Below are 24,039 nucleotides of genomic sequence, written 5' to 3'. Positions count from 1 at the left end.
GCACTACTACTACTACTACTGTAAACATTTATATGCACGGACGTCTAACACTTCAACGCATACGCTCAATTTTGATACTACAATCATGTGCAGTAAAATCAGTTATGTGGCTGATAAACAAGTGATTTACAACTAAGTACTAGGTACCTTTACTCTTGCATTAACAACAAATACATAACAAAACGCACTATATTTATGGGGCGGATGCAGAGGGTTGCAGAAGGTGCTTAATTGTATTAAGAAAAATAATTGCATTGTTGATATGAATTGCCAGTAAGATTTTTAAAGTACGAGAGTGCAATTTCGGGGCATATTCAATACATCCATATTCTCAAAATTTTTGCAACTCAGCTCCAACCATCGTGGGGCTGAGGTGGTATGCACTTTCACACACACACCCTACTGCCAAATCCTCCATCCGCCTCAGTATCTAAACAGGAAGTGCTGCCTTTTGAGTTTTTAACTTATACAGCATGATATGAGAACATTTACTTACTCAAAATCAACTCATTAAATACCCCACATTATTCAGTGGCGATTAAGAGGGGTGGTGGAAGGGGGTGGGGCTCCTCAGAGTTTTGGGCTATCATTTTTTTTTTTTTTTTTACTTTCCAAAACGAGGGGGGGGGGGCGCGCTGCTGCCCCTGCATACCCCGTGACCAAAAAAAAAAACCCTGGATCCACCACTGCAAAATTATTGTTCATGTGGAGCTAATAAATAATTTCTTAATTTGCCACAAAAAAAAAACCTCTTATAATAGCCTGTGTGAACCGAACATTACCTATCTATTAACGGTGGGTGTAGTAGTATATTGATTAACAGTTTATAGTATTGCATCATCTTATTACTGTTTTTGCTATTATTCAGCTGAATTGCTTAAAAAAACACTGTTTTGGTGAAGAAGAAATTATAAAGTAGTTGATTTCTGCTAAAATACAAGGCTTTCGTGTAACAAATCTTTTGAGGTCACACTATGTATGGTACCAAGATTGTATGCTAGTCAACAAAAATCCATGAAAACACTGAAATTGAGATAAGGTATGAGAAAAAGATTTTTAGGTTAATGAATCTTAATTCAAATATTACTTTTGCATTAAAAACAAAAATAAAATTAATAACAAATAACTTGGAAAAATAATAAGTAAAATTGCTGAAACAAAATAAAGCTTGAAAAGTCTTTTACTAGGCCTAGACAGAAGAAAGTCTTAATTAAGTTTACACAAAACCTAAACTAAATAATTATGTAAAATTAAACACTGGTAGCACTTTACTGCACATGGACAACAACGGTGACCAGAATATTGTCCTTTCATGGACAACAGAAGGAAAGAGAATGCAAGGCAGACCAAAAACTACTTAGAGAAGGTCAGTTGTGATCGAAAGAACATCTTTTGGATGCGGAAGTTGGCCAGAAGCGAGACATGCAGCTCAGTACAGAAGAAAGTGGAAGAAGATATCAGCCATGTGCCACGTGTCACGTAGTGGATAAGTAATAGTATTTATTCACACAAGCTTTTGGCCAGCAGTCTATTCATCAGGTGGTCTATTCATCAGGTGCACTGAAGCCAGCAGTGTTTCATTTTACATAGTTATACCTAACTAATACGACTACACCTACTACTATAACTAAATGACTACAACTGTATTTTATGATAATAGTTTAACTAATAATAATTCTATATGGTATAATAATAATAATTCTACAGTATATGGCAATTGTAGAAAAATAATTATAGCACTAAACATGGTATTTTTTGTCCACACTTCAAATGTAAAAGTGTTGGTCATAATAACAATAAATTTGCATGCTGGATTCAACAGCACAACACGCTGCATGTAAACACATGATCCTCAAATTGTATGCTACTCACGATTAAAGTTATTGTGTTGAATTATTCTGTTTCCAAGAGAGATTGAACTAGATTTTATGACAATTATAATGATATAGAGGAGTTTCTGCTTCTGGGGTTTCTAAATGGTTATCAGGATTTGATAACCATAAGTGTGGCCATGGCATTAGAATGCATGGTAAAGCAAGCAAGACATCCCAAGTGCAGTTTTATGCAGCCTATCTTGGCTGTCAAAATTACTATTAAAGAATACAAAGAATGCAATTTCAAAGCATAAATAAAACATAGAGTATAAAGGATTTTGTTAGGTGTGTTTGGTCATTGAGTGTGAAAGATTGTGAGAGCCCTTGAATGCGAGACACAATATGATTGCTCTGGATATAAACCACAATACACTACATTGATAAAGTTAAAAGCATCGCTATAATCCAGCTTCAAGTTCAATAAATAAAAAATTAATACATTTAATTATTGAGAACTTCACTTTTATATCAGTGGCACTCTTCCAAAAGGAAGGTACGTCCAAAAAAATTGACACCAAGGACACCAGCAGCGTGGGACACAACCACACACTTGAGCCTTATATATTGATAAGTTAAGTAAACATCGTGCATGGTTATGATCAGCCTACTACAAGAAAAATAAATGGAAAAGAATACATCAATTATGCACCCACTACAAGATAAATAAATGAAAAAGAATACAGTAACTATGCATACTGGGATACCAGTGAATTCTAGCAGCGTGGGACACAACCATACACTTGAGCTTTGGTATTTGAATCACAATACATTGATAAGTTAAGTACTACAAGAAGATACATAAATGAAAAAGTAATACATTAACTATGCATATTGGGATACAAAGGAATTCCAGCACCGTGGGACACAGCCATACACTTGAGTTTTGGTGAGTAAAAACTCATTGATATTAATACCATGTGTTTATAAAACTTTGGGTGTAGTCGGGTGAGATCAGGGAAAATGTTACATAGGGTTACTACCGGTGTTGTATCAGCGGGTGGTCTACCAGTTTGTGCAAAACTCGGCTTTTAAAAAACCATTAAGCTCAGACGTATAACCTAATGTATTATGCAAATGATAAGTTTAAATCAAGATGCCCTGGACCCTGGCGTCACTCAGCTGTGTCACCCCAAGCTTTAAGAAACATACTGTGGCATTTGTGCACTGCATAATGTTGTTGTCTTAAAATCAATTGATGAAATTACCGAAGAAGATACAACAAAAATAAAGCATACATTGCAAACTCCCAATAAATCCCACTAGATGTGCATTTTTAAAACTTTCCTAGTTATATAATTCAAACCTGCTTAATTCAGAGCTCAAATGGAACATGCCACTAAAACACACCCCTTAGATACTGTTGCTAAGGTGTTGAATTTCAAAGAGCATAAATTTGCATGTTTGTGGTATATGCACATATTCCTTGCTAATAAAATAACATGTTCTGATTGGTTAGTAGTTTGAAAGGTCCATTGCAAATGGGTAAAATGTTAGTCCAACATCTGGTGGATTTTAAAATAATAATTATTGAATGAACGCAGAGGTACAGTACTCATATTTTTTTTTTTTGTCTCACGATCCATTAAAATAAAAAATAATAATTCCTTATATGTGTGGGTATCATTAAGTTATGCAAAAAAACGATAAAATAACAACATATAAAAAAAATTGAAATCTGATGTCCACCTAACTTAACGACACCTAAAATTCTGATGGATTTGAATGAAGTACACAGACAACTGGATAACAAAAATCAACCAATTCAAAGTAGAAATTACAATTCAAGTTGGTCTTGGGATTTGAACCCATCCCTCTGTCAAGGCATTGCTAGCCCACTCCCATGGACACATTACCAGATGTATATCTATTTGTCCATAGAAATTAAATTGAGCCATAGAGTTTATATACACTAGAACTACAAAGATCCCAAGTTGGCAAAAGCTGCTTCCAAGAAATTTGGTTTAATGAGCTTTCTTAATGTCTTGTCCACACTACTAAATCTCATTGATATAAACATGTGACATGCCTAAATATGGTCATGATCAGTGGCGCCAAGAGGCCGGGGTAACTGGGGCAAGTACCCTGGGGCCCGGGCCCAGCTGGGGGGGGGGGGCCCGGAATAGCTAAATAAAAATAATAATATAAATAAATATATTATATAAATAAATACAGCTGACCGTTTATCGCGAATGCAAGCTCGTAATTACAGTAATCGCTTCTAATTCTTTTTCATGAATATTTTCAGGACTTCTACTACCCCAGAGCTTATGTTTACAAATTATGTTTACAAGTAAATTATTTACGTTACTAATTAATAATTATCAAAGGCTTGGACCCTGGACTTTACTAATTAATAATTATCAAATGCTTGGACCCTGGATTTTACTAATACTGTAATTATCAAAGGCTTGGACCATGGACATCGTCAGCACAAGTTAGAAAATATGAATACAGATTTGATACTGAATTAATATATTTTACCCTAGTGGCATATTTACTGGTTTGATTAACGGTACCGCCATACATTCTTTATTTTACTTACTCTACGCAATAATACTGTATTACCATTTCCGGGTAATTGGTACTCAAATTACCAAAGTTTTTACAGTGGTATATTTAGGTATAATAATATGGTGGGTTAAATGCTGTGGTTGACTATACAGTAGATGACAATGCTATAGTCAAGATCTAAGCACATCCATATCTAGAATAGCACACAGATATATAATTACTTTTTAATATGGATTGACTATATCAATGGTGTATCTAGGGATATCACTGGCTGATTGAAGTCAGGGGGAGCAATCTGGTCAGATTTTGTGGTGATTTTTTACTTTTTAAATAATGAACAGAAAAATTTTAGTGGGGAGGGTGGTCACCTAGAGGTAATGCACAATTTTTCTACTAGGCTTGCATTCCTATCACTCCACCTCTCCACCTTAGATATGCCATTGTGGTATAGGCTATTAATGCTGTATCTCATCTATAAACAATTCTTTGACGTGTAGTTGATTATAATCTCTCTTGCATTGTTTCTTCATACAGGCCAATTAATACCATGATACCCAAACCACACATGATTCCAAATGACTGTAGCAACACCATGCAGACATGTCTATTGGAACTCTCTAGCAATTCTGGAAGCTGAAACATAAAATTTGCCATTAATAAAACAAATGTTTATGTATGGATTTAAAACAAATGAAGAAAAAACAACACTTTAAATTTGTTTCAATCAATATCATATTAATATATTCAAAATCAAAATATTAGGCCTAAGTAGAGTGGAATAATGAAATGAAGAAGTAAGAATAGGCAGTGGCTATTGTTACACCAGTCTTAAACAAGTTCCTAAATCTGATTGGATGTTACGAATTACGAATTCATTTAATACTTGTGTAACAATAGTCACTGCCATAAAAATATTGTACATGATATAAAAACATCATGCTTACCAGATCTACCAATGCTATATAGAGAAACATTCCCCCTGTGAGTGCAAATATCCACAGGTTAGCTTCTTCAATTCTGCCAATACCAACGCCCAGCATCATGCCGATGTATGCCAGAACAGATGACAGTCCCATGTATGCCAGAGCTTTCTTAATAGACATCCCGGATCTCAACATAACAGCAAAATCACCTGCCAGATTAACAGGAGGAATTATTTTGTTACAATCAATAAATATGTTACCTGTATGTATGTTGCCATATTATTATTTGTTGCCATGCTCCTAAAAATATATGTGAAATTCAATACTATTTCAATATAAACATGTCAACATAAGTACTGGTCAACATCTAGAACACAATGATGCAAATTTTAGGTAATGCTGCTTTCTAGATTTAAAAATACAGTAACTATATTTTAAAATGTATACAATTAGTAATGGTTATATGCTCTGATAGGCTATTTGTGGTATTGCTAGATTCTTTTAGATCTAAACACGACCTTCAATAATAAAATATGGAAACAATATCAACAAAATGTATACCATATTTAAGCCCACCCCTTGAATATAAAACTGAGCCAATTTCGGTGCAAGGCTTACACTCGAGATACAGAATATGCAAACAATAGTGAGCCTGCAGGCCAAGCAAGGCTAGGTAGGTAATTGAACTTAGTGTAAGCCTCACAAAGTGTAGAATCGCCATTCTAAACCTTTGAAGCACAACATACGTTGTTGAGCATTTTGCATTAAAATTACTGTACTGTACTCAAAAGTTTTGAGGGTGAACTTACAGAAAGAGTGGGCTTAACCCCAAGGAACTAAATGGTGCATTATCTGGGTTTTAGTTACTGTACATTGTCATCAAATAGTGGTGTTGATTATGGTAAAACTTTATTAAAAGATTCTTATTACATATGCATGCACAAGTTTTATGTGAGGCAACCCAGTTACAATTTACAAAGAAAGACTGTCTTACAACAGTTATTGTTATAATGGTTAATGGTTGATTTGATATTCTGGAATGGCAGACCCCCAAATGCCATGGGGCATTTAGAGGTATTTAGTAAAAGAGATGGTGGTTGAGCCATGGGTCATTACATAAACTTGATGAGCTGTCTTATTTGCTTCCAACAACATTTAATTTAACATTAACATGCAGTATAAGCATGTGGGGAAGGCGGCTAGTCTTTAGGACATAAATAAAAAAATCATAAGTTTTTCTTCACAAAGAAGAAAGGTTGTATGTGGTAGCATGTGAATGTTTTGTGGAATGTACTGGATTCCGAGCTAAATTTAATAACAACAACAATAATAATAATAATAATAATAATAATAACAATAATAATAATAATTATTATTATCATAATCAGATTAGCATTCAATACACTTTACATAAAGAGAAAAACGAGAATGAAAAGTAACAGAGTGAGAATAATGAAAAAAATTAAATCAAGAAATAAATTTCCTGACAATAGTAAAGGTAAAGGTAGGAGAATAACCCATAACTTGCAGCGTCATTGTGCTGAAGTGCGTATGGGGCGTGGTCCGTGACTACCTAGCAACCGTAAAGAGACGCTTTTTGGTAAATACATGTTCACATCATTCCACGACAGGGGCTGAAATGAACCATAACATCGGGGTAACCCCCTACTCTCCCGAAAGATGCAAGCAATTGGTGCACACGAGCCAGATGTATACACTGGACCTACATTTTAAGTCCTTATCCGAGAAGACTTGGTTCTACCAACCGAACCATGGGCGAGGAGCGGCTGGAACCAGCGCCGACGTTAAGGCTGTAACTAGCGGCGCCCCTGCCTTACTGCTCGGCCACTCGACTGGCCGAATACTATGAATACTATAAAGGGAGTGGGAATGTATGTGTGTAGTTCATGGCTAAATATCTAAAATATGGGTATGTTAGAGGTCATGATATGAGTCATTACAGGACATTATTATTACTATTATATAAATATTATCATTTTCCTGCTACTTAAATATATTCAGCCACACTTTGATGCTAGCAGAAGCTGGAGCAGTCAAACACTTCATATTCCCTCCTCCTTTTCTCCCTCCCACCCTTTCTCAATGACCTAAACATTTTCGGAAAAGGGAAATTTGGAAATTTGCTAGCACTAACCTAATTCATGTGGAATTTCATGGCAGAATATTGCAATAGATGTGCTTATTCCACCTGTTACGCTATTCGCAAATGCAGCACCAATAGCGATACCATCACAGAAGTTGTGCAAACCATCACCCATGACGACCATCCAGGCCACTGTTGCTATGCCACCAGAAAAGTTGTGATCGTGACTATGTCCATGGCTATGTTTATGACTATGCCCATGCCCGGGGCTTTTTTTCTCTTCCTCCTCTTGTATGATTTCAGTCATTTCAACTCGATTCTCAGGATCCGAGTTGCAGACACGTACATCTTTGCCTATAAAACCATCACATTCCTCCTGATTCTCGCATTGAGCCTCTGGGCATGTGGAATCATCACACGGGGTCTCACACGTTCCTTCACCACATTCTAATTTCACCATCGGAATGTCACTGCTCTCGAAAAGCTGATGCACTTGAGTGTCATTATGAATATGTATAAGATGTGCATCGCTATGGGTACCTCTTAAACATGATCTTTTTATATTCCCTTGAGGAAATGAAGAACAACCTGTCAAATGTAAAAAAAATAATAATTTAAAAAAATGATTGGAATAAAAAATATTAATTTTTAAAATATTGTGTTTGATTGGTTAGTTCAAATCTATCAAATCCTGCTAATATTCTAAAATAAAAGATAATATTGAACCAAATATGGATTCTCTTTATTAGTCTTTTTGAAGTTTGAGTGGTACACTATTATATAAAAAAAGAATACACTTGTCAGAGAAAAACACACTACACAGCAAGTAAGCTTGCTTTTTGTTTATCCCACCACCGACAATTACAGTATGCCAAAATAAATGAAATGAAATAGTTTCACACTCTTCAATCAGTGAACTGGCTGGGCAGTATAACTTATATTGTAGTTCCTATGAGAAAGATTAGGACCGTAGTTATGGCACAGTAAATCAAGCTGGGCCAAGTTGGCACAGTGTCCAAAAGAGCATCCCTGCTGGTTCCTGTAGTTGACTTGGTCTGTAAAGGCTAATGATGATGATGGTTAAGCGGAGTAGCATACCTGACATTAGCGGTTTCCGGTTGCTTATTAGAGGTTCTACTGCTGTCATCTGTTTTCTCATTGCAACAGCAGCATCCGTACTGTCATGCGATGCCTGACAAATATAGCAATGATTAAGAAATCAGGACTGTGTTTTGGTTGTATGTATACACATCCATTTATGTGTAGTGTATGTGTGCATGTGTATATTAGATTATATTGCACATGCATGATGTGTACACATGCATTGTATGCTTTTGTTTATAACTTCAGTATAGCCCCTTTCAGACAGAAAATACGGCAATAATACCCTAATCACGCTGTCGTTATTGCCGGCACAGACACTTTCACACAGATAGTTAAAATCCGGTAATAATACCGTATCCTGTCTGAAAGGGTTCTCGCGGAAAGGAGTATTTGATGCCTGTAGCGCTTGTGCTTGTTAACAAATAGGGCGCAATTTTTTGTTTACTCCAATAATCCAATATGGCCGGAGATGAAGTAAAAAAACTGCTGCTTTGCCAATGTTTTTTAATGCTTGCTATGTTTGCAATACATATAAATTTGAGAAACAGAAGTGAAGAAAGAATTCAGGAAGCGTTTAAGGCAAGGCCGGATTGAATCTCGAGCAGCTAGGTGCAGGCGATTTTCGCGTCTAAAGAACCGTCAGCTAGCGATTTCATCGTTAGCTGCAGCAGCGGTTGATGGCTGCTAGTGTGACCGTCTGACTTGTTATGCCTCAGTGCGTAAGACGGCGATGAACCCTGTACCCTTTCACATCGAGTTGGGCAAAACTCGCTACGGTATTAATGCGGTATTAGGACTAGGTCAAGAGGAGGTCTAACTGAAGCCGGCGTTTAGACGTATTTACCCTTTCACATAGAACGCCAGCATTCGAGAAATACAGTATTAATACCGTTTTGCAGGTCTGTCTGAAAGGGGAATTTAGTCACACTTTTTTTCAGTTTGTTGCACAATTTAAATATCTTTTAGTCATTTTGTTCTTAGTAACTCCTTAAAGTTTATTATTATAAAAAAAAAATTGTTCACATTTATAAAGTGTGTGATGTTATGATTTGTGTTATTACATTTTTAGTATTACTGTATCATGACCATAATTAGTCATAAACATCATGATCATCATCATTGATATCAAATTCATCATCATAAACATTCCACAGACACAAAAATAGAATAAATTCACATCTCACTTACTTTCTCCACATTAGATTCCTGCTCCTTTTCCTTACGGAAGTGCAACAATTTCTCACAGATGAAAAAAAAGAGGATGCCAAAAACAGCAACTGAGCCCCGCAACACAACAGTAGATGCTTTAATTGCGTCTTCCTCTGCATGACCTTTATGACCATGTACACCATATGCCTATGAAAAACAAAGAGAAATATAACATAAAATAATACAAACCCAATACAATATCACAAAATTTTATATATTAATATGATAATAATAATAAATGGATATTTGCACAATGTAGATACAGGATATTACAAATTGGTAGTATGTGAAGGTGTGCAAAAAGAGAAAGGTTTGAAATTGATTAATTTAACAATAAAATCAAAGGTGTATCTTTTGAAGTACCGCTTAATAAATGTGGTGAAAAATGTTGGAAATTTTGTTAGGTTGAATAGTATAATGAACTTAACATTCTTTGAAAAATCAAAATAATGCAATTCACTATAATGTCTCTTCAATCTGGAAATCCTTTTTAACTCGTTATAAAGTTCTAGAGAAGACAGCAGATCTCTGGGGAGAACAACTACATAAAAATGCTGGACTTATTTATAGCTCTATCGTTTTAGCTAGTAAACAAGACGATCAGGCCACCAGTCTGCCAACCACTCCAGGAGGTCGCTTATAGTCTATGCATGCTGAAAAGTTGGCAAATACTGCAGTACTAAATAAAAAATTTAATGAACAATGTAATCTTTTAACCAACAGAAATTTGATTTATATCAATATCACATTCCGTCACTGAAAAATACACAGAGGAGCACAGGGTTGTGAGAAATGGGTCAACCCATCCTTATATCATTCAAAAAAATTTCAAACTAATATTTTTCCATTGTATATTCTTTCCAATCAAACAAGTGCTGTACATGATTTCAAAGAAACAAAATAAATTAAAAGCATGCTTGGTTTATACAGTATTTTGGGTGATTTAATGCAGAGTAATACACTTCATAATACAGATTGATGTTACAAAGACCCTATTTATTGTTTTATAGTACTAATTCCCAAAATTTACAGCATTCATTTAGAAAAGAATCTTTCTCTTTAGTCTGCAAAAGTAGCCTCGAAAAGAAGTCAATCTCGAAAAGAAGCCCAAGGGCTTCAATTCGAGGTTTTTACGGTATGCGCACACACTATTTACTTTCATACTGTCACTATTGTATATTATATCTTAATTCAAACTTTTCAGATATAGTCTGTTTTCTTTCGCAACTACAGTATGTGGGTTAAATCAATTCAATTGAACAGGAAGCAATCCTGTTATATATTTGTAGTGTTCTTCAAATATTTGCAGAAAGAGTTTTGACTAGTTCAAGGAATGCTCAATGTTTGACCAAACAACCTTTCATCCCATTATTTTGCTTATCAATCATTATATATTTAGGATTATTTCAATTTTTATGTTTTAATGTTGTAATTGTTATATTTAAAGGAAATGCTAGATAAAAAAATCATACTTATTCATGGTGGTAATCATCTCAATATCAATTTTGGTGGGGAAAAATTATTTGTACTATATTTTAATTATCATTTTTATTATTAATAATAATAATAATATTGTTTTAATTATTTTAAAAAAGACGAAAGTATCATATTCATCTTTTTTTCCAAATTGGAACATTTCTAGCATTACTAAAAATGTACATACATGTGGAAGTAGATGAAGTAGGGCGTCCCCGATGAGTGCACCGATAGCAAGCGCAACAAGATATGATATGAGATTAGTATAGATGACTGGGTAGCGTTTGGTACATGGTACAACAAGGATACCAGTGATGGATATTAGGCTGATGAAGGTGACAGAGGCAAAGCTGTAGCCCCATGCTGTAAGGAGAAATTAATTAAAAACAAGTATTATTATTATTTACTGTTATATAAAATATAATATGCAATTTATTTTTTTATTCCATACATATCCAACAGCTAGTTAAATCACGAATTATAGGATGGAAATATGATTATGAACAAGACAAAGAAAAAAGAATTAAAAATAATATCATCTATTGTTTTACAATATACAAAAAATTAACACATTAATTATTATAATTGATTAAAGAATTGATTCCTTGATTAAGTCATCTTAATAACTGATACAATGAATGACTGTTTGATTAATTGTTAAGTAAACATACCTTATATTCCAGGTTGTATGAGATATTTATTTTAAACATACCGTGTTTATTAGAAGGTAACTCCTCTTCCGATTCCATCTCTGATTTACAGGCTTGAATATCCAGTTGTTGGAGAAGAACTGGACAAATTGTCAAAATATCGTCATTTGTAATGACATTTGATGCATTTTTTGAAAAGCTTCGATAAAGTTCATGAGCTGGGAGACACTATAGATGTGTATAAGAGACAGAGACTGGGCAGCCAAGCATGATCCAGACTATTAAATTTTAATGACCAAAAACATATGACATGCCTAAATTATGTTCATGATGACATCACATCATAACCTTATTAGGCACATCATGACTATATATGGGCATACAACAGTTTTTTTGTCATATAAAATTTGATAGTCTGGACAGACCTTTAAGCCCAGTTGAGATTATCTGATTTTCTTTGACAAAAAACTGTCGTATGCCCATATATAGTCATGATGTGTCTATGGTTATGATGACGTGATTTCATCATGACCATATGTTTTTATTTTTGGACAGAGCTTTCAACAGTTCTGTGATTGCATCAACAAAATTGCATTATTCTATCTAGTACAAGACAAACAAGAAATGCCAGCTACAAGTCTGCAGGAAAGTTAACATAAATGATAGATTTTTAAAAACAGTTTCTTTTTTTTTATTTAGTAGACCTGATGCTATTATTGATGATGAAAATCAGCCAAAAAATCAATTTATTTTTCATTTACTTTTTTTTATATATATGCTGTAAGCCATGAAATACTTGCACAAAGGGCTGAAACAGTGTAAACCACTTCACAATATGTCAACAAAAGAGGTATTTAATTTACGCATGGTCAGTGCGTGGTTCACACTCCTGACCACAGAGGCTTACAACCTGAGTGCAGGCTACTTTTCTTTAACTGCAACAATTGTGATTAAGTATTATATGACAACTGTAAATCGTTTACTGTAAATTATAAATCACACCTCAAGGGCGGATCCATGATTCGAAGGAGGGAGGGGGTTTAAAATACGGTAAAAAAATAAAAAAAAGAAAGGGGATCTAGGGAAACTTTGATTTCTAGATGGCCAGAGATGAGCTTTCCTTACTTCCAGGGTGTTTAATGACATTTAAGTTCTTCAAAATTCAAGGTTCTCCCTCTTCAAAAAGGTCGGGTAATTTTATCTCAGTATTAAGGCCTACAGTAAGTAACATGCATCAAGTCTTCCTATGCTACTATGCATAGGAACCAAAAAAATATATATAAAATTACCCGGTTAATTCTTATTTCTTGTGTGCTTTGTACGGTCTTATTTTCTTCAACAGACACTGAACGTTCAGCGTGGTCATGATCATGGCTGTCTTCTGAGTGCAATTCTACCTGTTCACCGAGTCCAAGGTTTTTCAGAAAGTCCTTAAATGCATCATAATCCATAGCTCCATTTTTTCCATATTTACTGAAAATGGTTTTAAGGCTCTGTTCTTCATATACATGGCTTAAAGGAATGGAGCTTGTGTCGTTGTGATCAATGTGCTCAGTGTGGCTGTGTTCTTGGAGTGCTTGTTCAGCATTGGCTGTTATTATGAGTGCCATTTGCAGACAACAGCAGAATACAATTGTTGGATGAAGCATACGAGAAATTCTTCCCATCAAATTCATCTTGAAAGGCCTACAATAAAAGTACAAAAATGTTATTAAATTTATCAAGTACAGCACCAGGTAAATTTACGGTAAGTGAAAGTGAAATGTGGTTTATTTTTTAAGATCCAACAAGCAATGGGAAGATGTTGATTCTGAAAAAAACTACATAGGTTTGTGGGTAGGGAAAGAAGTGATTGCAGGGTCCTATCCCATCACATTACTGTACATTCTACCCACTTATAAGTTTGTCTTGTCTCTTGTTTATTTAATACAGTTTCATTTTTTTTTTTCAAACAATAAACATGTTGTGACCACAGGCGTGTCTTCACAACACCAGGTGGCGCCTTCAGGACGTTGGTTGCTGTTCAATTATGCCAGCATGACTTTATAATCTTAATGGTTTAGAACATGCTTTCTAGAATAAGCATTTTAAAACCTGATAATTTACTATCAAAATGTAAAAACACAAAATGTTCGCATTATATTAGTTATCGAACACACCTTTAATAATAAATTTACATCTTAAGATCTTCTTAATTATTACGTTAGAAATTGGGATCAATGGTTTGTCAGCTGAGAAAATGGCGTAGGTTGAACGCATTTTGTGTCGCCGATAGCAACAGAGTAATATCACGTGGTATCGTGATGTAAAACTGTAGTACTCTAAACAGTATAATTTTAGGTGAGGTAAAGGTAACTAAAGATAAGAGAATAATCCATAACTCACTGCGTCATTGTATTAAATTCTGTAAGGACGTGGTCCAAGACTACCTAGCTGCCGTAATGAGGCGCTTATAGTAGCTACATCTGCACATTATTCCACAAAGACAGGGGCTTAAATGAACCATAGCATTGGAGTAACCCCCTACTCTTCCGAAAGATGCAATGGGTTCTTTAAAGTGCACACATGCCAGATGTATACCAGACCTTATCCAAGAAGACTTGGTTCTACCGACCGAACACTGGGTGAGGAGCGGCTAGAATCAGCGCCAATGTAAGGCTTAGGTAGATAGCGGCACCCCTGGCTTACCGCACAGCCACTTGACTTGCTAGACCCTATGCAAATAGCTGTATTTGTTGTGCGAACTGCTCATCTCCCCAAAACAGGTAACGTTACACACAATTCTTTGTTCATCCCAAAGCAACATACAGTATTGTTCTGAACATAGATCTTGGCCAAGTACTGTAGTTGGTACAGCGTTTATGTCAAGGGAATTGTTCAATTGCCTTCATATTTTGGAGAAGCACATGAGAATCAGAATCAAGTTTATTTGTCATCACGGAAAATACATTGGTTATTCAAAGCTCAATACATTATACAGTTAAATAAAGTTGAGACATAAATATAAAAAAATAACCGAGTTAATAATGATCGTCGTTTAGAGAATGGTATATATTACTGATGACAGCGTTTCCATGGTTTTATATTTAATTGTTTGTTCTTTTGTACTTAGAAATTGTATTAATATGCTGGAATGAATAAAATTATCATAAATAGTTTCTGTACTTTCTGTTTCGAGGCTTTGTTTATTTTCCATACTATGCAGAAAGCTTATATATATGTTCAGTTTTGGTTTTGCTGATTTTCTTTTTAAGTGATTTATCTATGCCAGAGATACCAGTTCTCTTATTTACGCAAGGGTTTAATTTTCGCAAATTTCGTGAATGTAGCACTTACCGCAAATTTCACCACTCGCGAAAATGTCCACAAATTTCAAATTACAGGAAGTACTGTCAACAACAAACCGAATGACAGGGGAAACCCTGTTAATGGTCGGAAATCTCGGGTAGCACAGCTGTAGCGCATGATGGATTACGTCGCGCCGCATTTAGCACGTTCAGCGCGGGCGTACAGTTTGAGACCTGGAAAAAACAATTCCTTTACCGACTGTACAGTAGGCCTACAAAAATAAAAATCCAAATCTACCTAATCCGGATCATCATGCTAGTCATGGCCTAGCTCCTGCCGCTGTAAGTGAACTGCTTCAAATTTTAATTCCAGGAATTGATTAAAAAATAGAAAGATAAGGGAAAATACCAAATTTTCCACAAATCTCTTGTTTATCAAGTGTACAAAGGAGATGTACAGTATAAGCACTTCTTTGATCAATACACTTTTCACCTGACACCAATCAATATTGGTATTAGCCATAAAGTAATATAGGACTAAAATCAAAAATGTTTGTTTTCTTTTTTGATCTCAAAAAGAGAAATGAGATCAAAAAAGAAAACGAATGTTTTTGATTTTAGTCCTGTATTACTTTATGACTTTTGATTTACTTTTATATGCTTAGTATAAAGTATACTGTACAGACTAACGCAGCTATACTTTTTATTCATCATGTTGTTTTATATGCTTCTGTGTTATCTGGCCTGATATGTTCCTTTTTTTACTTTTTCCTAATGTCCCTTTTGAAAATTTGAATTGTCTTTCGACTAGTTAGGCATGACTAAATTTAAATAGTCCTCCCTAATAAAACGGGCCTAAAATATTTAGATTAGACCCTAGTAAGACTAATTTTGGCAATGGCAAAAACAAAGCTTAGACTAAATGGCATGGATTTTCGATGGCATACCATACAAATACAACAAAACTTTCCAGGAGAATGGATCAGGCCTCGTCTGGAGTCGGGAGTAGGCCTAGCCTAGACTAGTAGAGGCTTGGCGTATTTTTTAAGTTCTTACTTACAGAGGCCTACCTTTGAATATTCTACCCTAAAGGCCTAAATCTGTGTAGCAGCTAGCGGTGAGCAAGGTTCCTATAGCCTACGGTTATCAGTCCATGTCGTTCTCAGCAGGCCAGAACTATACTAACTGTTTTAATTCAAGTATAGGTAGCCAAAAGGGAGCTGGTTCTTGTTCTAGTCGAGACATCCGCATCTTCAATTTTAAAAGTTTACCAAGATTGATTAATATGCATGAAGTTAGCCAGTCACGTGATTTACAAAATCAGTCATGCATACCATATCAAATCCTACATCAAATTTGATGTGGGAAATCGTACGCATGAATCGTTTGCCCAGGCCCTAATTCGAAAAAAAAGAAATCGAGTATGGGACGTCAATTAAATTAGGTATGGCTCGCACTAAGTGCAATAAAGAGTGAGTAACCTAAAATTAGGGCCTGGAACCCAGGCTATCACTGATGATGCTGTTAGGGCAGTTCTGAATTATGAAAAAAAAAAAAATAATAGTAACAGCCTACATATAGCAGTTATCAACCATCTCGCATCGTGCGGGACGATCCCACATTTTAAAGTGATTTTGGATGAAACACACATTTTGCAGAAACACATGCATGATCCTAAATTTGTCACGCATTTAGCATAAGTCTATGCGTGATAAAAAAAATTTATTTAAAATTAGAAGAAAGTGGTTTTACTGAAAATATAAAAACTGTAATGAAGTAACTTTTAGTCATTAGAGAGTACAGTATTTTCGTGAAGACTTATTTCACAGACGCATTACTAAAAATTGATCTGTAATGAAATGTGTGTGTAGGTCTACATAGTTTGGGTGCTCAATTTAAACATACATTAAAACTCAAATTGTACATGGCTTTATTAAAAATATTGTTGCTTATGTAGGGCTATCCGGTATTGTCAAACGCTCCCTAAAATTTAATTTATTCTTCACCAACTGAAACATTCTGATGTGCAACAACATGTTACAGTGGGATGGTAACATTTACTGTGCTACAGGTAGTATATTTGCATCAACAAGGAGAACAGCCGCAAAAGAAATCCTCAAAAGTACAGTCACATTTCAAGAACTATTAACATTTATATACAGATGCTTTATTTACAACTTATTCGATGCTCTTAGAAATCATCTGCATATAATGATATACAGTTTGCCCTCCAATTCGAGACTACCTTCGGGACATGAAAATTTGGGGTAGTCTCAGGGTTGGTCTCCAATTAGAGGGCTAGCTTTGTGTTAAAAGGTTGATGATCGTTATTTGGGTCTTTAGAAAAGTGGTCTCAAATTAAAGGGGTCTCGGATTTAGAGGGGTTTCGAATTGGAGCGTGCACTGTATTTCAATTCATTTAAATCTCAATACAATTCATATATGGTTGACTATACAATTTAATAGCATCAAATAGTTAATAGATTCAGTTGCCATGGAACATAGTCCCTCAGTTTTAATTTTTCATTTTGTGTAACATAAAGGAATGTATACTGTACATTAATATAAAATTCTGCTCCATCTCTTATAAAAGAATTGAAGAAAAGAGATACAGTGATATGACTAAATGTAAGGAAAATACAAATTCCATAAAATGCATTTCCTGGTACAAAACTGGTTAATACCAGATTCATTTATTAAATTCCACATGTTAAAATACAATATTGAGTTTTTGGTGTTTTTCACATTGTTTATAAATTCTAGACCTAATTTTTATTAAAGAATAGTAAATTACTGTATAAGAGACTGAACCATAAATGTAATACTGTACATTCCAATATAGTATCTGTCAATCTGTGTGGTGTAACAATATAAGAAATGCTCTAGTAGTTATTAAGATAGAATAATAAAGCTAATTTTTTTTTACTTAATCTGGATCGCATGGCCGGATGCACTCTGTGAAAAAGTTTTCCTCCATAATAGTGGAAATGGAAGGGCGCCTTTTGCGTCTGGATATACTTAGCAACAGAAGGGTGCCCTGTACGTTGGGCACAAAGTATAGGAAACTTGCATGGTTAAAAAGAAGGGCGTCGCCTACGTTGGGCACGACTGCCGCCTCATTTTTACAATGCGAGAACTCTATCTTGTATTTCTAGTATCTTTGGTAACAATGTAAGCTTGAGTGTTTCTAACAATAGCGCGTATTCAACTTCCAATCGGCAAAGCACTCAAAGGGCGCAGGGTGTTCGACAGGGCGCAGGGTGTTCGACAGGGCGCGGCCGAAGGTGTTGGCGGCCGAAGATGTCGGCAGCCGAAGTCGGCCTAAAACAGGCCTAGGCTAGCTCTGTCTACACTATCAAATTTTGTGTGACAAGAAAGTGTGATATGCCCATATATGGGCATGATGACATCACACCATGACCATATATAGGCATAACATTACTATATATGGGCATGTCACATTTTGTCGAAGAAAATTTGATAGTGTGGATAGAGCTTAAGGAGCCTAAAAAAGGGAAAGGCCTAATACTAGCTAGGGCCTACTCTATTAGCCTACTACTGCTAGGATGGTTCAGGCAGCTTAGCTTGGTCGGCTAATCTGGTGGTAGCCGCTGTGTGTGCGCTGAACCATGGAGATCTCTAGGTCCCCGGTTGAATTCCCATCGCTGTCTCTCCTTGTGTTTCAGCTAGGCTAGAGGGCTGAAATACAAGTTACAATAGCGCACCATCTTTCGAATGAGAAGTTTAAAGCCCCATTCCCGGCAAAAATTCACTAAAAACTGACTTTTTTTTAGAAAATATTCATTTGCATTACTCCAATTACTATAAATCATGGAAAAATATTGGCAAGAATTTTAGTTTTACCGCAAAGGAATAAAAAAAATGAGAAATACAGACTATTTCTCATAAAATATTACCATTTTCTGGACGAATTCATAGTTACTAGGCAAATTCAGAGGTTGTAGATCGCATCCACTGGAATACTCTCGCTTTTATGTATACTTTCATACAGTCAATAAAGTGCGCTCTCTCTAATGAGATTAGTTTTTGTACTTCATATCTCGCACAATGCGGTCGTTCGATTAAGGCCGAGATATGTTTGTTTATGTGTCAAGATCTCAGTCAGAATCAGTTTTTTAACAAATTTGAAATAATTTCTATGAAATATTATATTTCACAAGTGTCAATACTAGTAACGGAAAATATCACGTCGGCAGTTTTTATGTGTGATAACAGAACCTAAATCAAGGTAAGGCTAGGCCTAGCCTAGCAGCGCTGGATAGGCTAATGTTTTCAGCACCTACAATATTTCTTCTCACGAACTATCGCAAAATCAAAATGAAAAATCCATCCGCATTAATTTTTTGTGTGGAACACAAAAAAAATCAAATTTCAGTCTTATTTTACATTTTTTTCATTCTTAGGAATGTTAAATTCAGTTAAACTAGCGATTCCGTATTACATTGTAAATCTTAAACATTATACAAAAATTAGATTTTTCTTAAAAACTGAAATTTTGCCGGGAATGGAATATCGATGGGTAAATATTACAACACACACACACAGAACCTGTCAACATATGCAACAGAACATCAACAAAGTAACATAAAGCAAAATATAACTGATTGATTGATGATTTATTAAAAAATCGAAGAGACAAAGTTGTACGTGTCCAGTTCCAAACAGTTAGAGTTTGTTCTCATCGAGCTCTAACATCATTCTCATTGGTTCATAATCAGAAATTATTAGTACTATTGGTTAAACACAATATTTGATAATACGCGCACCGCTTACAATTGGTTATGGCAAGTGCAAAAGCTCACACAAAAATTTGTGATCAATTCATGATTGATCACTAGAAGAACTAGATTTTACTAGTTATGTGCAGGCACAATACTACAGTGGTAGGCCAGGGTTGGGGTTGCCTACAACAATACAAGTAGGCCTAGACCTGCCCTGCTGGGGCCTAGGCATTTATTTGTATTGTGGATTAGGCCTAAGGTTGAACTGGCCACGAGCCAATGCGGCTGGAGTCGGTAAACAGTAATTAATTTGTATGGAGCGCCAAGTGTGCAGTTTCCAATAATATGTGTAGGACAATAAGCATCAGAGTGCGATATGAGCACTGTTTTAACCAATTATCAAATTAATACCTATTTTCTTGCATAGTTTTAATCAAGAATTATTTGGTTCTTTATTTAATTATTATAATTTACATGCCTATTTTCTAACAGAATTGGATGGTAATTTTTAACTCACCTCCTACGTTAGTGAAAATAACATTTGTTATTTTTGTATTATGACTTTGACTTGAAGATGATTGATACTTATATGACTTATTACTACAGTAACTTGTATTGTGCAAAGTCGACTTAGGCAAGTTTATATATATGTATATATATATATATATATATATATATATATATATAATGGTAATGGTAATGGTGGGATATTTGTAGTGCGCCTTCCACAATAAGATCGTCTCAAGGCGCCGAAAAAAGGTAGGACCAAGAATTTAAAAAATTTAATTATATTATATCTAATATTAAAGAGCCTATATTAATCAGAATATTTTTTTTTATTTAATTTATTAAAAGTTAAATAAATATATAACAATAACTGGATGTTTTGGATAAATAAACATGAGGCGGCTTAAAAACTGTGGTAGCGAGAGTGGTGACAGTGCCTATATAGGCCTATATGGAGAGCGGGGAGGGGCATTTTGCTGCTCGACATGTTAACAATTTCCAGCGGAGAATGGCTTCTTTTGGTCTGACGTGTAGTGGAAAATAGGTGTGGCTTGGGCTGACTTAAGCTCCCCCTGTTCACTTCCCTACACACTGACTTCCCCATTAATATGAGGGGAAGGAAGAGAAACATGATACAGTATAATCATCATGCCTAAGTCTTTGTTAAGATGGTGGTGTTATGACATAGGCCTATCAAATCTATGTGCAATTACAATCGAAATGACCATACGTCAAAAAAAACATTGCTTTCCTTAATATATAAACAATTCGTAGGCCTACAGTTTCAAATTGTATAATGAATAACAATACCTGTCTCTTATACACATCTAGATGTGTATAAGAGACAGCTATGTTAGTGAATAAACATTTGTTATTTTTGTATTATGACTTTGACTTGAAGACGATTGATACTTATATGACTTATTACTACAGTAACTTATATTGTGCAAAGTCGACTTAGGCAAGTTTATATATATATATGTATACACTTTATATCTGCATGGTTAGTTTGAACCAGATCATGAAGACGAAAGTGTTCAATACACACGTAGAGCAATATAAATAAGTAATCAAAGACACTAGGTTACAAACTCAACATTTTATTTTGCACTACAGACTGTTTCATGAGGGCACAGCCTCAATCATCAGGTGCTCGGAGACCCTAACTGTTTTAGGGGAGTATGTTGGCAAATTTTCATTTAATAAAAATTAGAAATTCTCAGCAACCATTGATATTTCTAAATTTTTTAATGAGTTCATAGTAACAAAAAACCATTTTGAAATGTATACCGCTTCATTAAATACCAATTCAACCATGTTGCACTATAGTAGAGACTAAAAAGCGAATATAGGCTATGCTAGGTAGGTAGACCATGGAAATCCCAGTCCAAAAAGTGGTCTTAAGTAATTAGAGTTAGACCTGTATTAATGTTATTAAATTTCCTTTACCAAAAGAGCTCCATTTTCACGTCATTCATAAATAACTAACTGCATACAATACTAGTGTTATTATACGAACGAGTAATATTTAGTACTTTTCATTATTTTAGGCTAGTCTAATTATTTATTTATTTTTCTTCAATATCTTAGCTACCCAAGTCAATAGGCCTAGGCTAATTCATATGTCAAGTTTAAAAAAACAAAATGTTAATATATATTTATATATTTATATATAGCTAATTTTTTGTTTAATGTCAGTGCAATATTTTACCTTTCTCTATCCTTTGGAAATCGATATAAATTATGACCCTGTTTGTATGATGTGTTGCAATTTACTGCACAGCAATGCCCTCCAATATCGTACGTCGCCATAGCGCATCGCGGTGTACAATTTTTTAATTGAGAATTGATAATAAAATATGCGACGACTTGGTAACGAAAGTTTGGCACAAGTTTTTTTAGATCCAGCTGTAGGGGGCGTCCCATTGTTCGTATTCCCACCATGCATTTCGATGGAACACGGTGGAACACTTTTTTTGTGTGGAAAACTCTATCTTGTATTTCTAGTATCTTTGATTGTTACAGATAGGCCTATACACACAGAACATGTCGCAACAATTAATATTAATACTAGGGCCTATAGTGTGTTAAAAATTCAGTGATAAAATTATATAGGCCTAATTTGTGAAAAAATTAAACATGGCAAACTTTGTGCTGCCACTTACACCATGGTTAACACAAGCAACAATTTCCTGATATGCGTATGAGATGTGTATAAGAGACAGCTCCAATACCGTACGTCGCCATAGCGCATCGCGGTGTACAATTTTTTAATTGAGAATTGATAATAAAATACGAGACGACTTGGTAACGAAAGTTTGGCACAAGTTTTTTTAGATCCAGCTGTAGGGGGCGTCCCATTGTTCGTATTCCCACCATGCATTTCGGTGGAACACGGTGGAACACTTTTTTTGTGTGGAAAACTCTATCTTGTATTTCTAGTATCTTTGATTGTTACAGATAGGCCTATACACACAGAACATGTCGCAACAATTAATATTAATACTATAGTGTGTTAAAAATTCAGTGATAAAATTATATAATTTGTGAAAAAATTAAACATGGCAAACTTTGTGCTGCCACTTACAACATGGTTAACACAAGCAACATATTTGCAAGATTTTTAAACATTTTGACGATAATAATTGTTAAAGGTAAACATCATTGCTTGTTATCGATTATAGATCTCATTTTTAATATGAATTACTGTACAATGAATAGGCCTACAGTTTCAAATTGTATAATGAATAACAATACTGTTCTGTAAAACAAATAAGTAAATAATACTGTAGGCCTACATGAAAGCAATTATTATATACGTACAGTACCTAAAATAAATACGTAAATATGACTGTGCGACATGACAGCAATTATTTAGTTTAGCAAAGGCTTAAAGTTAGGCATACGCTGCCACAGCATGCGGTGTGGAGAAGGTGTCGGCGGCCGAAGAAGTCACATCCCCTAGGCTTAGCCCTACCTGTAATCTAGAGTAGGCTTGTCTAAACTAATTCCTCCATGTTCCGACTAAGCACTCTCAGACGTAGAAAACAAAAAGGAAGGAAATGAGAATCCTAAATTGAATCAACGTTCTTATAGGCCTAGACGATAATTTTACATGAACACAACAATCAATATATTACTTGCTGTTTGACTGATTATAATAAGTTTAGGGATTGCACTCACCACTGTGGAACTTCTGTTCAATCAAAACTGTTTTGCTTCTGGAACCTTGTTTTGTTCGGTGCCGTGTGAATGAAAATGGCGAGCCGTGTGGAAAATGCAATAAATACGGTACAGATAGGAAATGACGTCATTTGGTAGCCTTCACACTCTCTGCAGCTGCCTCTTTTGATGTGAGCGTAGGAAATAATCGTAGACTACACGCTCCAGACACGGATTGCAAGCGTGATCATAAAACCAGATCGGTCTGGTTCGGTCTGGTTTGGTCTGTCCAGCGCCGGGAGATTTAAAAAATTATTTTTTACATCTCCCTGCTGTAAATATCTCTAGATTCCACGCTATCAAAATAATTTTATGTGACAAAATAATTGTGTTTTATGACCATATTTGGATGTAATATGGCATAATCATGCCCATATGGATATCGTTCTTTACAAAATTACAATTTTGTGCGCGAGGTGGGGTGTCTCGG

General features: G+C 35.1%; 1 protein-coding gene across 2 annotated transcripts; it reads right to left on the bottom strand.

The window, feature by feature from the left end:
- Nucleotides 1-1,162: 1,162 nt before the first annotated feature.
- LOC117108000 (zinc transporter ZIP10-like) lies at nt 1,163-23,706 on the bottom strand. Of its 2 annotated transcripts, none has more exons than XM_033249818.1 (9): nt 23,571-23,706; nt 13,141-13,537; nt 11,914-12,079; nt 11,389-11,564; nt 9,705-9,872; nt 8,511-8,604; nt 7,464-8,000; nt 5,330-5,517; nt 1,163-5,018 (listed from the first exon to the last, which is right to left on the bottom strand). In XM_033249818.1, the coding sequence occupies exons 2-9, from the start codon at nt 13,525-13,527 to the stop codon at nt 4,887-4,889; spliced, it is 1,848 nt and encodes a 615-aa protein (XP_033105709.1). In that variant the 5' UTR covers nt 13,528-13,537; nt 23,571-23,706; the 3' UTR covers nt 1,163-4,886. The 2 variants fall into 2 exon arrangements, with proteins under 2 accessions (XP_033105709.1, XP_033105710.1); XM_033249819.1 differs by lacking the exon at nt 23,571-23,706 and adding an exon at nt 23,365-23,552.
- Nucleotides 23,707-24,039: the final 333 nt, after the last annotated feature.

The sequence above is a fragment of the Anneissia japonica genome, unplaced genomic scaffold (genome assembly GCF_011630105.1).
Source record: "Anneissia japonica isolate Jap-2015-1 unplaced genomic scaffold, ASM1163010v1 scaffold287960_len3192837_cov198, whole genome shotgun sequence".
Classification (NCBI taxonomy): domain Eukaryota; kingdom Metazoa; phylum Echinodermata; class Crinoidea; order Comatulida; family Comatulidae; genus Anneissia; species Anneissia japonica.
Note: the sequence above shows the minus strand (reverse complement) of the source record. Positions and strands in the feature narration are given on the sequence as shown.